This window comes from Theobroma umbraticum, unplaced genomic scaffold (assembly GCF_002168275.2).
Source record: "Theobroma umbraticum cultivar Fairchild unplaced genomic scaffold, ASM216827v3 scaffold_12.1, whole genome shotgun sequence".
NCBI lineage: Eukaryota > Viridiplantae > Streptophyta > Magnoliopsida > Malvales > Malvaceae > Theobroma > Theobroma umbraticum.
Window position 1 is genome coordinate 3,986,342 of NW_018397269.1, and position 23,360 is coordinate 4,009,701.

The following is a 23,360-nucleotide window of genomic DNA, read 5'->3' on the forward strand; positions in this document are numbered from 1 at the left end:
AATTATACTTGAATATAGTTTGGAATTTTGGGTCTTCTTTACGGAAAAGAGAGGTAGATCAATTGGGAAAAAGAGGCATATTTTTTGATAGAATCTTTTGGAAAAAAGAAACTCTCCTAAGAAACTGACATGTTTTTTTTTTTTAAAAAAAAAGAGAAAGCTCCTATTTGGAGTTCTTTTTAAACTTTTTTTTTTTAAAAAATTGTACTTTAAGAAAAGTTAATTCTTTTTTATAAGTTTTTCACAAAATGTTGTTTAGCTCAACTTTTACTTTTAAGAAGTTGATAAGCTAAAAATAAACAAAGGCAAATAGGCACATTGTCTAAAATTTGAAGTAGATTTTTAATAGAGAAAAAGGGTACAAATCAAATGAATAATCAATAAACTTGCAAATAAAAAGAATGTGCAAATTGGAAAAAAGATTAAAAAAATATTGCACAATTCAATGAACAACAAAACATAAAAAAGAAAATATTGCCTAAAATTCGAAGCAGAGGGTAAAAAGATTAAAATCATATTGTACAATCCAATGAACAACAAACTATAAAAAAGAAGATATTGTCTAAAATTCGAAGCATATTGTTAATAGAGAAAAAGGGTGAAAAACATAAGAGCGAAAAGAAAGATTAAAATCAAACATTTATTAATTAATAATAAGAAAGGACACTTGTCACTTTTTGAGAAATGGGACACAAAATAAGGCATAAATTGAGTCAAAGGATTTGGATTCTTATTATATTTAAATTATAATAATATTACTGTTATAACCACGTTAGAATAACAAAATACAAGATGAAGGAGCTCATTTTGCTTGATAATGAATCAAGTATCCTTTAACTGGTTCTATGTATTCTATATAGTAATTCCATTGAAAGTTTTATATAGTAATTCCCACTAGTACTAGTCTTGCATTATAGTTGATGTAGTGCATTTAGAGCTTACCCATTAAAGAATTATCTTAAGGTCGCAGCCCACATTTGAAATGGTCTTGTCACCTTACATAAAAACAAAAGTAGATCAATATTTGTTAAATTGGGTGATAGGGAATTCTAAAAAATTAATTTGATTAATATTACATTCAACTTCTTGTCTTTCTTTACGTTTAAATCAGGTGATTAATTAATAGATTCGCACCTAAAAATAAAGTGCAAATTGAAACAAGATTAAAGAAGTATTACACAATCCAATAAACAACAAAATATAAAGAGAAGATATTGTCTAAAATTCGAAATAAACTGTTAACAAAGAAAGAGGGTGAAAAACATTAGAGAAAAGAGAGATTAAAACCAAACATTTATTAATTAATAATAAAAAGGGACATGCCACTTTTTGAGAGATGGGACACATAATGAGGCACAAATTCAGGTGGAAGATTTGAATTCTTATTTTATTTAAGTTCTGGTAATATTGCTATAATAACCACACAATTGAATAGTTCAGTCGGTTTGATCCATTATAACTAAAGACAAAATGAATCAAATATTTTTAAAAAATCAACCAGAATCGATTAAACATAAAAAAGAACAGAACCAACCAAACATCGAATTGGTTCGGTCAGTTCGGTTTTGGACCATAAGACTAAAATTTTATCAATTTTTTTTATAAATTACAATATTAGAATTTATAAATTCATCCATAGTTGTAAAATGTACAAATAATTTAAACATTAACAAAAAATCATAACATTTGTCCTTTTACTCATATAATCATGTCCTTTCACATAAACCATCAAATTAGCATTCAAGATTCAACATGACAAAGATAGTAAAATTAATATCCACAAAATAAAAACATCTAACATAAAACAATCAACTATCGCACATTATCAACTTGAATCTTTTCCATGGCTTGGCTATTCACATTCACTCACATAAACTATCTAACAATTGAAAGAATATAAAAATATAATTATTTAGATTAATTTGGTCTTTTGATCGGTTCGATATAAAAATTTTAAAATCGAAAACTGATCAAATAAACCAATTGGATCAAACTTTTTGAGCTAATAGACCTAATAGATTAATTGAATCGAATAATTTTACCCAAATCATATTCGATTCGATTGAATTATTGATCCTATCAAATTTTACTCACCCCTACACATTACTAATAATTCCCACTGTTGCTAGTCCTGCATGATAGTTGATCAAGTGCGTTTTGAGCTCACCCATTAAAGACTTACCCCAGCTCCGCAGCCCACATTTGAAAATGTCCTGTCACCTTGCTTGCTCAATTGACAAGAAGAACCGAAAAGGTCATCTTCTTAAATCTATCACCTCCTTCATCAAACCTGAAATTTTCCCTATAAATAACAGCTTCATGGTCCTAAAGCTTAAACAAACAAGCTAATTACAATATCATCATTAGTATCAACTATGTCTTCTTCAAGATTTGCCTCCCTTCTTTTTCTGTTAACCTTTGCTTTCCTTCTCCAAGCAGCTTTTGGAGTTAACCCTATCTTCCATTTCTGTTCAAACACTGGGAATTTCTCTGCCTATGACCCTTATGAAGGAAAGTTAAACAAGCTCACTTGTTACCTCTCATTTCAAGCTCCTCCCTCAGGTTTTGGTCTTGGTTCCACTGGCCAGACGCCAAACCAAGCGTATGGCCTTGCCCTTTGCAGAGGCGATGTGTCAACCCCAGATTGCCAAACCTGTGTTGTTGAAGCAGGCAATGAAATCGGCAAACTCTGCCCTTCCAACAAAGGTGCAATTATCTGGTACGATAACTGTCTTCTGAAGTATTCAGACACGGAATTCTTTGGCCAGATTGATAATAAAAGCATGTTCTACTTGTGGAACGGGAGAGTTGTGAGTGATCCTCAGTCATTTAACCAGAAGACCAAGGAACTGCTTAGTCAACTGGCCCACGAAGCTTATGCAACTCCCAAACTGTATGCGACTGGAGAGACGGAGCTCTACGGGTCACCAAAACTTTATGGATTGACTCAGTGCACAAGGGACCTCTCCAGCAGTGATTGTAAGAAGTGCCTTGACGGTATAATTGGCAAGCTTCCCAGCTGCTGCGATGGGCAAGAAGGAGGTAGAGTTGTTGGTGGCAGCTGTAACTTCAGATATGAAATATACCCTTTTGTTAAAGCTTAAAACCTTTGAAAGAAACCTCCAGAGACTAGAGCTATAGCAGAACTTATGTGCTATGAATAAAGAATAACGTTTGTAGGAATATATATCTTATATTAGTATGGGAATAAGATCATTTCCCATCATTATGAGCAATTTCAAGTTTTGGTCATCACATGAACAAATAAATTACTTTAGTTGCATCAGTTTCCTATTTCCATATACCATTGCTTCAGACTGCAGTTGTCATTCTTATAAATACCCTTTTGGTGATAATGAAAACTGAACAGAAGTTTTTGCTTGGATAGGAAATGATTCATATGATATGAATGACATTCTGTGAATCTAAACTGTGGGAAATTAAAATCAAAATGAAATGCCAACTCTAGTGAAAGATCACTCTGTATAGCTTTCTTCGTTATCTAAAACAATGCCATTTTTCTTTGTTAAATGATGTACTAAGACCTAATAAAACTAGCATGTGGATATTTTATCAAATTTTACAGTTAAGACCGTAAAGTATGTAGAGGTCATATAAACAAAAGGAATTTATACCAATCAGAACCCCGATTTACGGGGTTGATGATCTTTATACATGTAGATAATTAATTTTGGTTAATACTTATTTTCTAAAAAATCATTTTATCACGTAACATTATATAAAGAATAAAGAGAACAACCATTATAAGTGAAGCACTACTTCACGCAGAACAACTAGAATAAGTGGAGCATTACTCCATGTGGAATAATTAATACAAGTAGAATAATTATTTTATACGAAATAACAATTTCACACATATGACAGTAAAAGTAATCCGAAATAGGTGGCAGGGTTCATGGGTTACTTTTGTATTGGGATGTTCCAGAGAATTTGGCTTGGTGGTTCGAATATGGAGGTAGTTAATAGGTCTCTCTTAACCTTTTCTTAAAATACAAGTGTTTTTTGTTTTTTCCTTTTTCTCTTATACCTGTTCACGTATAGCTTTTTCTCTTGTACCTATTCATGTACAGCTTCCTCTCTTGTACCTGTTCACGTATAGCTTTTCTTTATTAGCTCCTACTCGATAACAAATCTTATTAAATATAATTACTTCAATGGTCACATAATAAGTTTTTAACTGTTACTCAACATTAACTCTCAGTAACGATTACCTAACATTAAAACTATCCTTAATAATATCATTCATTTCTTGTATTAAAGCTTTCGTATAATTGTTATTCTTGACACTATATATATAGAGCCTTCACAATTCAAAAAGGGAGATTTTCATAATGACGAGACTCTCACTCAAGCTTTTCTCCTTAGCCTATTCTCACTCAGAATATTTATTCTTTTCTTATCTTCTCCGTCACCTCTGGTACATCCTTTACTTGTTTGCAACACTTTCTCTTCTTATCACAAGAACCCCATTTACAATACAATCAATTCAAACCTCTCCAATCAATTAAAAATTAGATAATCAAACTAATAAATGGAGATGAGGTCAAATATTGAAATGGAACCTGCACCTGGACTATCTTATTTGATTATTGTAATATTAACTCCTCTGGCATCAATTGTAACGTTTAAGTTAGCTTCTTCATCAAAAGGAATTTGGTGATCCTGCAATTGGTTTGACAGCATGCATTCAAGCCAAGGTTTTCACTACCATACAAATAAGCCTTTTATTTATTTTTTGTTAAAATGATATATATTGATATTTATGTGATTCGAGGTATCATTTCGAATTTATTATATTTTATAATATATATTTTTAAATATGTTATATATATTAAATTAAATAACTATAACTAAAAATTGTGTTGATAAAAATAATTAAATATAAATTTATCATGATGCAAACACAAAAGTAGTAAAACTTTGATTCACTTTTGAACTTATATGGGAGCATAAAATTCTAACTAAATACTAAAAATATATATTTATCATAGACTAAGCCCACCTTAATAAGAGCCGAATTTCTCCTTCAGAAACTAGGCCCACAGGCCAGTTCAATATCTATACCTCTATATGAAAGGAAGCCCTTGAAGCCTTCCCAGAGGTTGATATGTGGAAGCTTAAGAGATTGACAAGTGGCAGCTTCTTATGCTTCTTTAAATTGTTTTGTTATGCTTATGCAAACTTTGCTTCTGATACTTCTTTGAATTTATTTTGGGCTATATGCATCGATTTTAAGTTGGACTTTAAAGCCTTCAGTGGCCTACACGCCTTAGTCATTTTAAAGGGATTATTTTGTACCTGTTCATATCTCTATATTAAAAGAAGCCCTTGAAGCCTTCCCAGAGGTTGACATGTGACAGCTTGAGAGGTTGACAAGTGGTAGCTTTTTATGCTTTTTTAAATTATTTTGTTAAGCCTATGTAAACTTTGCTTTTTATACTTCTTTGAATTGTTTTGGGTTGCATTGATTTTCAGTTGGGCTGTAAAGCCTTTGATAGCCTACATGCCTTAATCATTTTAAAGGGATTATTTTGTACTTGCCTTATGCTTTCTTTTCATCCATCTGCCCTTTTTTGTTTCTTTCATTGACCATGTTCATTCTTACTACCTGCAGTGACGTTTGAGTTTTTGAGGATTTGCAGCGAACGACTTTGGTTTGTACGGTCTCCTGACATGGCTTCCATGCCGTCAATGCTTTCCTAAATTCTATTTATAACATCACATTTTTGTAAAACAAGTTTTGTGCAAAAAAATATAGATAAACATAATTCTTGAAGTTACTAAATATTTAATTTTTTTTATTTAAAGACTAGCTTTTTGTTCTAGTAGTAACTGTTGTTTTTATTTTGATAATCATTTTTTTCACTCAAATAAAATATATACATAAATATATTGAGTGACAAAATTTTTCTAAGATTATGTAATACATTGAGTATAAAAACAATAATCTAAACCTTTGCCTTCACATTGAGGAAATTTTTTTTTTATGGATATGTGTTGATCTAGCTCAAATTGAGCAAAAATTCACATATTCTTAACATTTAAAATCTTAACATTTTGGTCATTTCTTCTATTTTAGAATATAGATGTTTATGATTGAATACTTTTTATCTCATATTCTGAAAATCACTACTAAAACTAGTCCTATCTTCTTCACGTAGTCAAAATCTTCATTTTTGTCTTTTTCATAATGAATTAAAACAAACAAACATACATGAACACAATTCTTTTTCTTTGGCTGAATCATATTTTTATAATGAGTTAATATTCTCATTTCACTTGAAAACAAGTTTTTGTGTTTGAACATTAATTTTATAAGCATATCTCTAATTCATTGTGTTAGTATTTGAAACATTTTAAAATTGTTATTATACAATACATGTATTGCTAGTATTAATTCCTTTTGAGTTCATTACCAACTCCTTATCTCCATTTGTAAAAAACTAAAACTCAATTTAACAGATATTCCATACAATTGATTATACAAGGTAGCATTGGACATATGGGATTGGTAGCCTTTGGTAATGTGGTAGAGAAGTTAGTTGAAGCAAGTATCATAAAACTTGCAACACTCAATACTATCGATCGCATGGCATTACTTGGACCTGTTAAAGCCTTGATCAACCAAACACGAACATTCACAATAAGTTTGGTGTTAAAGGTAGTTAGAACAAGAATTTCAAATTACAAACTGTTCGGTTGTGATGTGATGGCAAACCAATAACCTACCACTCCAACTTCTACAAGCATTACTGTATCATTAACACCTTCATTAACAATTAAACAACCAGAGGAGCAGCTCTTACCATCACCAATCAACACATAAGTGGCAAGAGAACATTTCCCAAAAAGCACTCCTCAAGAAGGTGCTGACACCAGCCAAGGATAAGAATCACCAAAGAAAAACAAATATAAAACCAAGTTAGGATTACAATACAATAAGCTTTATTTTACATATTTGCTCTTCGTCTAATTGTTATTAGGTTATTTTTTCCTTCTTTCATATAGTTTGAGCTACAAGCATGAGATGAAAATGATGCATTTTGAAATATATTTGTCTTATTTGAATGTTCAACACTTTTAAAATTGACACACATTTCTAGCACTTTTAAGGAACGACTTATAGTTGAGATATCAACACTGACACTTAAATAAATTAAATTCTTCTACATATTTTGAAAATTAAAAAGAAACAGAAGGTCTTTTTTATAGATGATGAACTTATGTTGCTGATAGATGTTGAAGTTTGCCTTTTTTAATTGTTCGTACATAAACTTCATGGATGCTTGATGTAAGCTGTGCATTATTCATAGAATTTTAACATTTTTTGCTTTGGTTCATGAGTTATTGAGATAATTGCTTATGTTTCTTGGATTTATAAGATTGAGATTAGTGGCTTCATTTTATAAATTGAAACTTAAAATGATTGATGCATGGTCTTTTAAAAGAAATTCTTTCTATTGAAAAATCAAGAAAATCATTAGTTGAAGATGATGGAAAATTGTAGGTAAAATATTCATATATTTGCATATGCATTCATGCAATATTTTCATTGAGAAATATGATAAAAATATTAAATAATATATGATACTCCTCAATTGCTCTGCCATTGTTTGTAAATAGGGCACACACAGGACAAAAACCTTGATGAAAGTGTAGCATTATTGAAACTTTTTGTTCATTTATATTTAATATGAAATCTTGACATCTGATTGCTAGCTACATATGAAGATGCCTCATTCTTTTGTTTTAAGGTGACATGTAGTATTACACATCATAACTATATCTTTTTGTATATGATTCAAATGCTGGCTGAACATCGAAACATTACTTTACCTAACTACATATATTTTGTAACAACAATAACGCCATCTTTTGTGAAGCTCTGGAAAAGCCTTATGCTGATTTCTACTTACAAGCATTAATTTTTGTACCTAACCTAACAATGATGGTATAAAATTACAAATTGTTGTAATATTGCTATATGTTTTGTATCGATATTTATATATCTATGCATTATATTATGACCCTAGATCATAATATTGATGGGTTCGGCTATGAACGGCATACCTAAAATATGTAATGGAAAGAAAATTAAAACTTATTACTAAACAACCAAAACGTGCCTTCATCCATAGATCACCTTGGTGATATTTAATACATAAAAGCACAAAATAAATTATTATTCAGAAAGTTACCTTGCCAAGTAATTTCGTAATCACAATGGCACTTCTTGAAGCAATTCCATGAATATCATAAGGAGTCAAAACCCTAACCAATCAAATTTTTGGCCTTCAACAGTAGTACACACGATTGCACTTGAACCTTCAACAAAGGAGGGTGTTTTTTAAACTATGCTTTGTGCTAGCCAAGAGGATAATAATTGTCCTTTTCTTTTTTTTTTTACAATCTTAGCCGAACTTCTCTCGAAAATTGCTTCATAAACAATTTTCTCTTTTTCATAAAGGAAGTGGTGGCAAAGAAAGAAAACATTTTTCTTTTTCCGACAAAAACTAGTTTTTCTTCAATTGTGAAAAACTTGTATATGAAATATAGTTAAAAGGTGACTTATATAGTTAGGTTAAAATAACTTCAATTTTGCAATTAAGCTCTCAATATTATAACATGTTATAATATTGAGCCCATTACTTAATTAAACTCTTTTAATTAAGTCCTTAGAAATTAAAATCAAAATTAATTTCTTTTATATTTTGCAATCAAGGCCTTATAATTATAACTATTTATAATTATATCTAAAACTTAATTAAACTCTTTTAATTAAGTTTATATAAGTTAATTACCTAGCATGTGATTTAAGTCTAACTTAAATCATCACCCTTCCATTTTAATATAAATCCAATCATTGAATGTGACTCGTTAGGTTCCCAATGTGTTGGAAATGGAATTGATTAATATAAATTTCAATCAATTAATTTATAATCAATTCCATAGACTAAGATTGGCATTTAGCAATGCATCATGGCTACCCAATTGTTGAAAAAGTTAAAGGGTTCTTTGACAACCTATTAGTGATTCATTCCCTCATCATATATCCCGAAGATGATAAGAGCTTGGTACAATATCTACTCTTATTGACCTCCATTTTTGTTCTTGCAATTATAGTATTAGCTTTAAAGAGTTATGAAACCTTTTTCATAATCTTCATGTCACCTTGGTCAAGGACTTCAATAAGTTAATGTTAACCAAAAATTGATAAGATATGTCCTCTAAAACATTTGAGGTGATGATTTTTATTTTGACCAATCATTTGCCTACACATGCTTCATACTATACCCAAAAGCATCATGTTTTGGCATCATTGGTTAAGCACCCGTAGGGATAAAATCAAAGCATAGCATTTTACACATAAGATAACATGGTATTTCAAGTCTGGAAAGTATTTACACAACTGACACATGAGAAGTGTTGCATAGACTTCTTATGGTGGGTCATGTTCAGTGAACTTGCTCTACTAGGCAAGCACTTATATTCTAGTTTCAAGTATCTCTATATTTCAATTTATGAGATCGATTGCTTACTTTCAAAGTAAAGAACATAGAATATACCAGTCTTTAATCATTATTGATGTCCAGTTTCAATGATACATGAACCAAAAACTTTTTGATATTATACTTTAATGCATGGGAATCTTATAATTGCAACTTAATACAATTTCCTTGCAAGGCATATTAATATCATGAACTTCATCCAATTAGACTTATAACTCATTATAATTGATGTCTTATTGATGAAGAAAAACCTCTAATCATTCAACATGAATGATATTATTATATCATTGGAATCAAGTTTTAACCAATTCTAATAGACTATAGGACTCATTCCAACAAATATTTCAAGACTTTCTACTACCAATTATAACATTTTGTATATATAATTTTGAGAAAATTGTGAGAAATAACCTTCCTCATAAGCCCAATTCAAAAATATCATTTTTTTTATAATTTTAACTATTTCTAACCAATTTTTGGTATGACTTTGCAACAATACCCTTTAAACAATTTCAGACAATTAAAATGATTTCAGTTTTTTTTATCCCGCTATTCAGATAAAAATTTTAAAATTAAATCTCGATTTCTTTCTCTGGTTAAATACAGTCTATCTAGCTATCCAAAGAACAGAGATGACATCAAGCTCTTTCTTATTTTGTTTTATTTTTTTTGGATGGTGGATCTTGGGGTTTTCAATGGTGATAAACAGCGATTTTGCTTTTCTATGGTGATTGCAAGCAGCATGATGAATGTGGTAACTAAATACTTTCTAGTAATGTTTTCAAGGGCTCAGAGGCAGTATGATGAATGTGGTAACTAGATGCTTTCTAGTAATGTTTTCAAGGGCTCAGGGAGAAGGGATAGCTAAAGTATGTTTGATGGGTTTTATGGTGGTTCATAATTTTATTGTGTCTAGGATTGAGATGATTATTAAGCATGTTTATTGTAGATTTTGAGTTGAAATTATTCAGAAAATATTTTGTAAAGGGAGTATATTTTGTTTTTGCATAAGACAAGTAAGCAAAGCCCTCCTGATAGATATATATTTTGTCTTGCTTTGGAGGATTATGGAGTTTTGTAACCTATCTTTTATGAAATGCACAATTTCATGGCTTAGCAAAAAAAAAAGTATGTGTTTTAGGTTCTTGAGTTTATTGGTTTATTTATAGAACCATAGAACCCCAAAGTTAAGGAGTTGAAATTAATTAGACTAGATTTTAAATATTATAAGACTGATTTTTAAGTATTGTGTGACTTAATTACTGCATGACTGGTTTTTAGGTATTATGTGATTGATTCTAAGCATTACGTGATTGGTTTTTAGGCATTGCGTGATTGATTTTTAAGTAATGCCTAAGTCACACAATGGCTTACTAACTAGTTACGCAATAGCTTATTAACAAGTCACGCAATGCTTACCAACTAGTCACGTAATACCTAATAATAAGTCATGTAATGCTCAAAGTCAGTCACATAATGTACAAAGTAAGTCACGTAATGCTTAAAAATTAATCACGTAATATCCAAAAACTACCAAAATTACTGAATTTCATTTAAGCAGATCAACAACTTCAAATGATACACCATATTTCATTTTACAACATAATTAATAAATTTGCCTACTTAACAAAGAATACTCAAAATGTTCAAAAGTTTTTCTTCATATATCAAAAATCATTCCAAATACTTAAAAATACTCAAAACGCTTAAAAGTTTTCTTCGTATATCAAAAATTACTCTAAAATGCTTAAAACGCTTTAACGTTTTTCTTTCTGGTAAGGAATATTCTAAAGATGAATACTTTGACGAGGAAAGCTTAGAAAATATGAGTTGGTTTAAAGTGTAGATCTAAATATACTTACCCTGTTAATAGGTTTCGGGTTGAGATGCAGAGCCAAATATATGGGTCAGTTTCATTAAGGGTAATTTTATCTAAATTTTAGTTCTTTTTGTCAAAAACTATTAAAATTATAAAAAAGTTTGTTGTTAAAAATACCTTATGTATGAGATCTATTTAAAAAAAACTCTATAATTTTTAATATATAGATTTGTTTTAATCCGTAAAAACTTATAAAATAAATAATATAATAAACATAATTATTAGCAAAATATATTATTATATTTATGTGCAACGCATAAGTACATTTTATAATTATTATATTTACAAAATACTTGTGGCATGCTTGTGTGGGTTTTGGGCCCTGGGAGTCTAGCCCTATAAGTAGTAAGTAAAATTTTCAAAAGACTTCACACAAGAGATAATGGAACGCTTTTTGTCACTCCCCACCTCACAGTGCAGTACCTCCTCCTTGTTCACGTCACGACCCCACTCTTCCCCCGCCACCGCCTCCGTTTCCTTCTCCTTCCAACCGCCACCTCAACCTCCTGAACCTAATCTACGGCGCCCTAAGTCCTTCAAATCCTCTCCGAAACCTAAAGTCCCTTCCAACCCCCTCAAAAACCTCACCACCACCATTAGTACTACTACTACCACTACAAGTAACAATCTTTCCCATGTGCCCGCTCCTGATGAAAGTGAACATACCACGCACTCTCTTGCCTCCAAACTTCGCCTCTCCAGCAAACTCTTTCCTCCTCCCCCTCCTCCTCCCGTTCTCCAAGATACCCAAAAGGAAACTCTCATTTCCGAACCTGAAGCTCCATCTCCAGAGCCTCAAAACCCTGAAAAATTCCGCCAAGATGGCAAGATTTTCATCGGAAACCTTCCCAACTGGATTAGAAAACACGAGGTTGCGGAATTCTTCCGGCAATTCGGTCCCATAAAGGACGTTATTCTGATCAAAGCCCACAATGAGATACACAGAAATGCGGGTTTCGGGTTTGTGATATATGGGGGCCCGCCTCCACTGGCTGAGAAGTCGGCAATGAAGGCGGTAGAGTTTGACGGCGTTGAGTTTCATGGGAGACTACTGACGGTGAAGTTGGATGATGGGAAAAGGTTGAAGGAAAAAGCAGAGGAGAGGGCCAGATGGGTTGAAGGGTATCAAGTTCAAGACTGCAATAATAAGTCTAAGTGGCATCAAGAGAGGGAAGGGTCCCGGAAGTTGTTTCGAAAGATTTTGGAGTCCGAACCAGAGAATTGGCAGAAGGTGGTTACTGCTTTTGAGAGGATTACCAAGGTATTTTGCTTCATCATTTATTCAACTTTATATATGCGTTCTCATGTTTAAAATACTTGACAGAAAAAACAGCGCAGGTTTCAAGTTTTTGTGAGTTTAAGATCATTGAATTTCTTGATGGCAGCAGCTATGAAGAAACAAAGCTGATGTCTTTTGCATTATTTTTGCTTTTTATTATGTAAATGAAGATTGTCTAAAGGGTTTTTTCGGCTTCTTTTGAGTTTGAGTCGGCTCTATACATTGGCCAGGTATAGAGGTCTGACATGATTGATATATAGAACAGTCACCAGACCAAATATTATTATAGTATTATTTCTTTCTCCTTTATTTGGTAGTTATCTGCCGAGGAACATAATGTTGCAAAAACAGTGATATGTTGCAATGTAAGAAAATAATAGCTCTCATCCAATCGTAGTGGACACAAAGTTATCTGCTAGCAGGCTATTTATTGAGAAACTTAGATATGTTCCTCAAATTTAGGGACATCAGTATATCCCTAGAGCTGGAAACTTCTGATTATGGGAATCATGTCTGCCAGCTACCTTCGGTTTTGACTAGGGTCTGAGAAATTTCTTGGAATATGTTAAACAACATGAGCATTGTTAAAGTCATCCAAAGTTTTGATTTTAAGAAATTCTTCTGATTTGTACATATGTTGATGGTTTCTCATCCTTTTCTTTTTCTGATCAGCCTGCTAGACGAGAGTTTGGATTGATGGTGAACTACTATGCAAGACGAGGCGATATGCATCGAGCGCGTGAAACATTTGAGAGGATGCGAGCAAGGGGAATAGAGCCAACCTCACATGTCTATACGAAGTAATCGTTTCAAATAAAATGCATGGAACCTTAGCTTCATGTGTTTTCAATTCAAGTTAGCCTGCTACTGGTTTTTTTGAGCCTTTTAGCAAAGGTTTTCTATGTTATTTTCATAGGCAATTATAGATTAGGTTTCATTAATATTAGTGGGTGATAATTTAGGTATATTAATATTAGTGGGCTGAAATAATTTTAAATTCATTGATTTTTTAAAAGGAATCCCATACAAAAGAGCCAAGCTGCTTTAATGGCAGATATAGAAGGGACTCTTCATACCTATAAATTGGTAGCAGCTTCATTATAAATGCATCTCAGATGCCTTTATTATTCATTCAGTTATTTGTAAATTTTGTTTGAGAAAATTTCTTTTAACAGTTTTTTTGTATACTTGATGGAAGTTTGTTTATCTTTGTCATTTTATATGATTGATTTCTGGCAGTTTTAAAGATCATGTATACATTGTGCTTTTTCAGACGTTAAGATAGTTTATGTCATGCAGCCTTATTCACGCTTATGCAGTTGGCAGAGACATGGAAGAAGCCTTATCTTGTGTTAGGAAAATGAAGGAAGAAGGCATTGAAATGAATCTTGTGACATACAGCATACTTGTTGGGGGATTTGCCAAAATTGGCAATTCTGAGTAAGTAAGCTTAATAGGTTCTGCCTCTTTTTTTTTTGTTTATTTATTCTTTTCTGTCTTTTGAGTGTTTGATTGGTGATTTTATGTTTTTTAACGCATGCTGTCTGCATCTTTAGGACCTTAGTTGTTGGACTGTGTTTAGCAAGGTAGTCAATCAAAACTTTGGATTTGGAGGTTTATAGGAATCTTACAAACAAATTTTTAACTTCGTGAGTGAAAAAGAACAATGGATGAAGGGGAAGTTGATTGTCAATCCGGAAGGGAAAGAGAAAGGGGTGGGAAACAGGCAAAGGACAATGTAGTGCCTACGACATGTCTTTACCTCTGACTGGTTGAGCTCCTGCCTCTAAGATAGCAGTTTGTTCCCTCTGAGGTGTGTACAGGTTTTTTGACAACATTGAATATCGTTACGCTTGCTTGCACCATTAAAATGTGTTTGTATATAACATGAAAAGAAAAACCAATAATTTCTTTGGAGGTTAATAAAGTTGCCTATTTGATAAGAGGAAGTGGATGCAAATTTTCCTTCGCAAGGTGCATGCATCGTTCAATATTTCATGGTTTTGAATGGACTTATCTGGTTGAAACATTGTGTTTCTTGTGCATCTTGTTTGCATTTTTTCTATATTTTTCTTTTGGAAATTGTGGTACACTAAGTTAAATTTTGTTTGGGGGACTTCATAGACATTGTTGGTTTATTAAATTGTCAATGGCTAAAATGGGTGGATTTGCTTCATCTTTAACTAATACCCTGCGTCATTCTGGAAGTGCTGCAGATCGTTGGTTCAAGGAGGCAAAAGAGAGACATACACCTCTAAATGCAATCATTTATGGGAATATTATTTATGCTCATTGGTATGTATTAAAAGCTTGGTTTTTATCCCATCATACTTCTATAAGTCCTTCATGTATTTTAGTTTTGCAATTTTGGGCCTTTTTTGTCATAGGTGAATAAACATAAAGTTGAGATTTGTGCTGAATATACACAGTACATACATTGCTTTAGTTATTGTTTTGTTAGGTTTTTCAGGTTATAATTGGTTTTTTTCTTTTTTGCTAAAATGTCCAAAGAATCCTGTGTGAATCAATGCAATCTCTTCTAGATTTCATTGCTATGATGTATGTGTGGAGATCATGTGCTGTGGAGTTGTTGTATTGCGTCAACTCCAAAACTCAATGTATGTTAACCTAATGGAACATTTTCAAACTCTTTCTAATTAAACCACTTCCTTTCCTTGTTTCTTTGCGTAGCCTTGACCAGGTGCTTTTCATAATGTATTATCTTATTGTGTCTAGGCACGGTAGGAATGAGTTAAGTTAATGTGTACAAATAAACAGACCAGGTAGTTTTTTTGATGTCAGTTATAATCTGTCCATGATTACGAGTCTAGTTGGCATTGACCTGGCCTAATCATTCTAGTCATACTAGCTCTATTTCTCTATACAATGTTCACCAATTCTGACATGGTAGTTTTGTTCATATATCAGAAAAACTTTTAAAATATGAGTTTTAATTATTATATTAAATTGTTCTCTTTCGTCCAATGTACCATTGCCAAGCAGCCTATCACAATCTTGTTTATGCAGCTAGCTGTTTTCTGTAGTTCTCATATTCTATTTGTGAGAGCTACTTATTGTTGTTGTTATCATCATCATTATAAATAAGTTTTTTTATTTCATCTTTTGCTTCCATTTGCAGTCAAACATGCGATATGGAGCGAGCTGAAGCCTTGGTTAGGGAAATGGAAGAAGAAGGTATAGATGCCCCTATTGACATTTATCACACCATGATGGATGGTTACACAATGATTGGCAATGAAGAAAAATGCTTGATTGTGTTTGAAAGACTAAAGGTAAGAGCTCATTTCATAGTGTTTCTTGTAAAGTTTATAAAACACATGGAATTAAAAAGTTGTGAGAAACGAAGTAATTACACGTTTGCAATTAGAAATCACGTCTTAATATAATCTCTATTTGTCCCTTGGATGAAAGGTAAGAGACTTTGTTCCTTTGATAGTTTGAGTGGTGTATTTTGGTACTTGTCCAAAATGGTATGTTCAAATTTTCAAGTCTTCCCTTATATTCTAATTTTCAACCCTGACATCCCTGTTCACTTTGAGGTGTAAGATGTGCCTGAAATGGGTATGCTGGCAAAAATAAAGATTCAAGTAATATATGAAAAACCTCAAAGTGAGAAGATTTGGTATCTAAAAGCTAATTTTATATGTAGGTATTTATGGTTGAAGCCTTAAAGGCCTTAATCCTTTTACTTTTCACTTCTTAGAAAACGTGAAAAACAATGTTTATACTATCTTCTTTCCTTCCATGTTTTTGGTACTTTTTGTTCTCTTCTCACTTTTTAAGAGGTTTTGTTTTTTGGCCAAGAACAAATAATTTTTTTAATTAATGCAAACCAATCTGAATGTCATGCATTATGTCTATTAGTACTGCACTTTTCAAAAAAAAAAAAAAATTCCTATGAGTACTGCAATCATCTTAAAAACTCATAACTTTTTAAGAAGTTTGAAGTTCATAACTTCTCCTTTCTTGTTTTTAATATAATGCATTTTTTTCTTCTCATTCTTCCTTTTTAAACTTATACCACCTTTTGCCTAATGTAAAGAGATAGATATTATCTATTCATTCCAAGAATCAATGGTATTTTCTTGTCCCTTTTGGTTTTTGTTTCTCCTTTTTCTTCCCTTTGGCTTTTAATAATCCAACCCCCCTCCCACACGCATGCACTACCATCACTCTTCAATTTTAATCATTGTTTTAGCCCATAGATATATAAAAAATTAGTACGGAAGTGTGGATATATTGGACATGAATCAAATTTCAGAAAGTACCAAAATATCGATCAAGTCGTTTGTTTCCTTTTTTAAATTTTTATATGTTTTCTAATTTTGTAAAAATAAAGGTCATTCAGCAATTTTTGGAACTTTTTTCAGCATAACTTTCTCAGAAAAACCTCCATTATTTGGAGAACATTTTTTCTTGGGGGTTGTTATCAGTTTTCATCTGTTTTTGTTCTTTTCTTCACTTTTTCAGTTATCATAAAATTACTAAGGAAAGAATAACAAAGAATTTTTTCTCCTTTTAAAGAGAGAAAATCAAGTGTTTTGAGAAACGTCATAGTAAAACAGTACAAAATGAAAAATGCCCTTAGTCGCTTCTCTTTAGAGTTACCAATGATATTTCCTAAGAGAGGTATTTTAAAGATAAGCATCACACACGCACAGCCACATAGAACCAACACCCACTCCCCCCACCCCCTGAACACCACACACGCACATGCAACAAATTGAAACTAGTACCATTTCTCTACTTTGAATTCTCTTAATTTCTTTGACATACATTGATTCATGTATGTTTCTAAATTCTGTTGTAATTTTTCACTGCCTTGTCAAACATAATCAACGAGATTCGAACTTCAAAAGCTTAATCTCTTGGTCTTTTTGTATTTTTTTACTGTTGGATTGAGGATATCATGATTTTCTTATATCCACAAAAACTTTATACTCTTGAAACATTTAGATTCCTATCACCTCTCGACATTATAAACAACTCAGAAACTTTTGTGATGTGTTTGATGAATAGAGACAATCTGAATTACTACATTGGGTTTTGATTGGTTCAAAGGGTGTGACTTTTCATCAAAGAGGATAGAAATTTGCAATAGAAGTTGTTATACCTACTACACTTGTCTTTTGCTCTGTGCTAACTTTTGCTAGAAATTTGTTGCAGGAATGTGGATTTACTCCCTCAGTTATCAGCTATGGATGCCTTATAAATCTTTACTCTAAGGCAAGTCTTTTTTAACGTTTTTCCTTATAATGGTTGCTTCCCTTTTGTAGCACTCCCCCCAAACCCCTTAGTTCCTCTCCTCTATGGGATCTTTGGCACTAGGGAATGGTTCTTGCTATTAGATCCTAGGGTTAATTATCCAGAGTTTAAGTATCTTCTGAAAAGAGTGGTATATTCTGTAGCTGAATTTGAGAATTTCCTTAAGGGAATGAAACTTTCTCATCTTAATTTTCCCCAAATCTAGTTACTAGAATTTCGATTCAATTTGCTTTGGTGTAAATTTTACAATGTTGTAATCTTTTAAGAGTATTATTTAATAGTAGCAAGATTATTTATATTTCCGGATTTGCGTTTAAATCAATTGCTTTCACTTTTTCCTTGTGATCTGATCCATTCACATGTTTCAGAACCAGAAAAAATAAAATTCTCCCTTTTTTTTTGGGGGGGGGGGGGTGGTGTGGTTGCGGAGTGTGTGGGGAGGAGCGAGGATTTGAACCAATCTCTTTAAGTAAAGGGATACATGCACTTACCATTGAATCAAATGCTCCAGTCCTAAAAAAAATGAACCATCTACTATTTATTTGTGTGTGCACGCTTGGGGCAGGGGGGACACTTTTCCTTCCCTAATAAGTAGTAAAATCTATTGACCAGTACTCTTCAATATAAGCTGTGAAAGAAATCTGCAACTCATTGTACACTGTTTGTCCATAGCAATTAATTTCAGACAAGTTAGTTGGGAGAATAGAATTACAACTGAGTTAGGAGCTTGTGAGCTTGACTAAGGAGACAAACTGAAACCGAACAAAAATTTTGGCATTTTTCTTTATGGTGGTTAACTCGGTAAGAGCTTAAGTGTTCTGGTCAAGCTTGTAAGCCAGGCTCTTATGTTACATTCTTAATATACAAGAGACTTTGTGGAAGAGTTTTATGCAGAGCTTCCCTTGGATCTGACCATTCATAGGAATGTGGTTTGACAACAACTATTTGAAGAGTGGAGAAAGGGAAGGGCTAGGGGAATGGGGGAAAGGGAGATTACATACAATGCATGATTGCCTTTCCTACACTGACTCTTCTGGATGTTGTTTCCTTCTTCTTTTCTTTCCTTTTTTTTTTTGGTGGGGGAGAGAACGATAACAAGGGGTTGTCTCTATACATATAAATAGCAGGATGAGTCCTAAGTTGCTTATTGGACTTTGTTTACAAAATTGATGTTTGTCTTTGCCAAAAGCTTTAAAATTCAACTCAAGCTATTTAGCTTGAACTCGACTTGGTAGAGAATAGGTTGAGCAAAGCACTGATCCTTGTGTTTTCTGTGTCAATGAAGTTTATTTCAGGATCTTGTTTTCCAAAGCTTTGGGTAATATTGAAGCATTATCAGAATACAGCTTGTCAAGTTTGAAATGGAAAAATAGAATGGCCATTACACTAGTCAGAATTAGATATATCTGCTGGGATACTACTTCTGTATGCTATTTCCTTGTGAGTGATAGATCAAGATATTTCTAGAAATTTTGATTAGAACGAGGTGACCTACTGATGCCTTCTGCTATGGTATGTTGGTTTAGGTCAATGTGATCAGGGAAAAGCAAGATTGTTATTATTGATGCTCGGTAAATAGTATCTGTACATTTGTGGTGGGTGTACCACATGACATTAATGTAATAAAATGTCCCATGATAAAAATTGGTTTGGAAATCCCACATATTATACCCATAAATAAATCATATCTAAAGTGATAAAGTTAGCCATCCAATTGCCCCAATTGTTACATTTTGAGCCATTTTCTGTTCAGGTAATTTAGATTGTGAATTTTGTAATTATTTTTCTCTGATTTCTCATTGGTGTATTGTATTTAAGCATCTATTCTAGATAAATACATATATAAATAATGATAAACTTGTCAGTTGTGATTTTATTAAATAATGATAAACTTGTCAGTTGTGATTTTATTGAAGTAAATGAGAATTGATGGCTGTTGTTTTTGATCAAAGATAAATGAATCATCCTGGGTACCACGTATTGTACCATGAGCATAGTCCATTTATCATGTGTTTCTGTTTTCTTTTTTTTTTCTTTTTATTTTTTTAATTTTAATGATTATTTCGTAAGTGCTCCTCATTTTATTATTTGAGCAAGTGACCTGTATAAATGTTGCATAAGGATTTGAAGAATTTTTACACCTAATTCCATTGATGGCTGAGGTTATCAAGTAAAGAAAACAATAAAAATTCTCTGCAAGTGACCTATATAAATGTTGCAGAAGGTTTTGAAGAACGTTTATGCCTAATTCCATTGATGGCTCAGGTTATCAAGCAAAGAAAACAATAAAAATTCTCTGCATCATTTTTTTTACTATACCTGGTAATTGAATAAGCTACACAGTATTATTGATTCTAGGAAAAGCCGAGCGAAACCTAAACAAAGCGAGTCAATTTGCATGTCAACCTATTGGTTTGCATCTAATATCCATGTTGACAAATTGGAGAATCTGAATCACTAGTGTAGTATCTAATTGTATAGAATTTGCAAGTAACCATATATCTTTTGCACCACTTGTTATTTTGGAGTTCTTCTGTTAATATGTCTGTGAACTGATTAATCTTCTTGGTGTATTTGGTTTCCAGATTGGAAAAGTTTCCAAAGCTTTAGAAGTTAGCAAAATGATGGAATGTGATGGAATAAAGCATAACATGAAGACTTATTCCATGTTGATCAATGGATTTTTGAAATTAAAAGATTGGGCCAATGCTTTTGCAATTTTTGAGGATTTGGTCGAAGATGGTTTGAAGCCTGATGTAGTACTATATAATAATATCATCCGGGCATTTTGTGGGATGGGTAACATGGATCGTGCTATCCATACCGTCAAGGAAATGCTAAAGGAGAGGCATAGGCCTACTACACGTACATTTATGCCTATTATACATGCTTTTGCAAGAGCTGGGGAAATGAGAAGAGCCTTGGAAGTTTTTGATGTGATGCGAAGGAGTGGTTGCATTCCAACTGTACACACTTTCAATGCTTTGATTCTTGGCCTTACTGAGAAACGTCAGGTATAATATGATTTACAAGACATTGGAGTGGACAAATCCTAGATTTACATGTACACTGAGGATTTTAGAGACATTTGTTTTTGTAATGAATTTTATCACATTAGTTGAATATTGATTTTAGAAAACAGAATTAATGGTAAAAAATTATCCCCTGGATATTCCATTTAGCCAATGGAATCACTGCATTCAGAACAATGCTAGCGGCTCGAAAATCACTTGTCTTACACAAGATAATGCTGAGATGAATCTTGTATTATTGGATGGGTTGCTGTATTCATTTGTATTGTTCCTTTCTTTTCTGGTACATATGACATTGGGCTACTCAATAAGAGGTAGTCTTTTCCCTTTCCTTAAACCTTACTCTCCCATTTTCAATCTTTGAAATGGAGACCTAAACATTGGAGTTTCAAGTTTTAACTATTGAGGCGTCCCTTCTTTTTGCCTAAGAATCTATAGATATTGTGAGCAAAACTAAATATTTTTCTTTTTAACATTTTAATTAATTTTTTGCAGATGGAAAAAGCTGTTGAAATATTGGATGAGATGACGCTGGCTGGCATAAGTCCAAATGAACACACATACACAACCATCATGCATGGGTATGCTTCATTGGGTGATACTGCAAAAGCATTCGGGTATTTTACAAAATTGAGAAATGAGGGCCTTGAGATAGATGTGTATACATATGAAGCACTTCTGAAAGCATGCTGCAAGTCTGGGAGGATGCAAAGTGCTCTAGCTGTCACAAAAGAAATGAGTGCTCGAAAGATACCGAGAAACACCTTTGTCTACAACATTTTAGTCGATGGGTATGGATTCTTAAGGACTTCTGTATATCTGCCATTTACTCAAACATCAATATCAGTGCTCTCTTTTAGCCTCCTACTCAATTCCCACCTTGTTTTGACAATACGTAATGTGAAATGACTTCCAATTTTTTCCTTTTAGATGGGCTCGGAGAGGAGATGTTTGGGAGGCTGCTGACTTGATGCAGCAAATGAAACAAGAAGGGGTTCAACCTGATATCCACACTTACACATCTTTCATAAATGCCTGCTGCAAGGCTGGAGACATGATGGTATGTTCCTTGATGAATATTCAGTACATTTGGGCATAGGTAATATGTATGGTTGAGAAATATATGTTTTATAATCTGAGTAACATTTGGAATGAGTTTCTGTTGTTATTGCATTGCTTATTTATTTTTACCTTAAGACCCTTGAAAATATGGCTATTTTAGGAATTAATCAGGTCTTCTGGAGCAAGATTAGTTTGTTGTTGAATGTATTTATTTATTTGTATATCCTTGGCATTTCGTATTGTATACTTAGTACTTGTACTAGATTATGAATTATGATGGTGTGGATTTGTGCCTTTGTATGCTGCAGAAGTCAGAAGAGAATGAACACAACTTAATTTGTGTTCAAGTGCATTCTTCCTAGAAAGATTTGATGATCTTGTTGTTGTTTTATTTCTGAGATTATTTCCGTGGATGCCTCAAAAATTAGAAATGTATCTTCAAGTGTTACCTGTCCATCAATGCCCATGTTATTTTCTGCAGTAATTCTTAGTTTAATTTTGTTTTCTAGAGAGCAATGAAAACAATCCTAGAAATGGACACTATTGGAGTAAAGCCAAATGTTAAAACCTACACCACACTGATTCACGGATGGGCTCGTGCTGCTCTTCCAGAGAAGGCCTTGAAATGCTTTGAAGAGATGAAACTGGCTGGGTTGAAACCAGACAAAGCTGTGTACCATTGCTTGATGACATCTCTTCTGTCAAGGGCTACTTTTGCGGAGGCATATATTTACTCTGGGGTGCTGTCTGTTTGTAGAGAAATGATCGACTCTGGTTTGACTGTTGATATGGGAACTGCAGTTCACTGGTCGAGGTGTCTACGTAAGATTGAGAGGACAGGTGGAGAACTTACAGAAGCGCTGCAGAAAACCTTTCCTCCTGATTGGAGTTCATACCATACAATCGCTGCAAATTCTGATACAGAAACAGATAATGAACTGGAAAGTGATCATGATGATAATGATGTATATTTTGCTAATGTGACTGAAGCTGATCATGATCTAGATGAAGATGTGAACTGATTATGGTTATGAATGATATTTTGCTAATGCAAGGGGAGTGTTAATTTATGCATTGTTACGAGCTTAGCTTGACATACTATATTGATTTTTAACTCAGTTAAAAAGGTGTTTTTGGACTGCAATAATCAGTCTGAAAGCAAAGACGGGGGCATTTTGTTGGGCGGCTGCAATATTCTGGTTAACTAGATGTTTAGATCAAGAAATGTAGTCTGTGCTGTGTATTGAGCAGCAGAGTTAATATACAAATGACGATGGTATCTGCATTTTGTA

The 23,360-nt window shown here is 32.8% G+C and overlaps 1 protein-coding gene and 1 pseudogene across 1 annotated transcript; both read left to right on the forward strand.

Moving 5' to 3' along the window:
* The first annotated feature begins 2,375 nt into the window (after positions 1–2,375).
* On the forward strand, positions 2,376–3,104 carry LOC110425947 (antimicrobial ginkbilobin-2-like protein pseudogene; annotated as a pseudogene).
* Positions 3,105–11,791: 8,687 nt separating this feature from the next.
* Positions 11,792–23,143, forward strand: LOC110425931 (pentatricopeptide (PPR) repeat-containing protein). The gene is made up of 10 exons (XM_021441013.1): positions 11,792–12,670; positions 13,361–13,488; positions 13,988–14,128; positions 14,897–14,983; positions 15,828–15,981; positions 17,876–17,935; positions 20,560–20,988; positions 21,502–21,797; positions 21,937–22,066; positions 22,578–23,143. The coding sequence occupies exons 1-10, from the start codon at positions 11,792–11,794 to the stop codon at positions 23,088–23,090; spliced, it is 2,817 nt and encodes a 938-aa protein (XP_021296688.1). The 3' UTR covers positions 23,091–23,143.
* Positions 23,144–23,360: the final 217 nt, after the last annotated feature.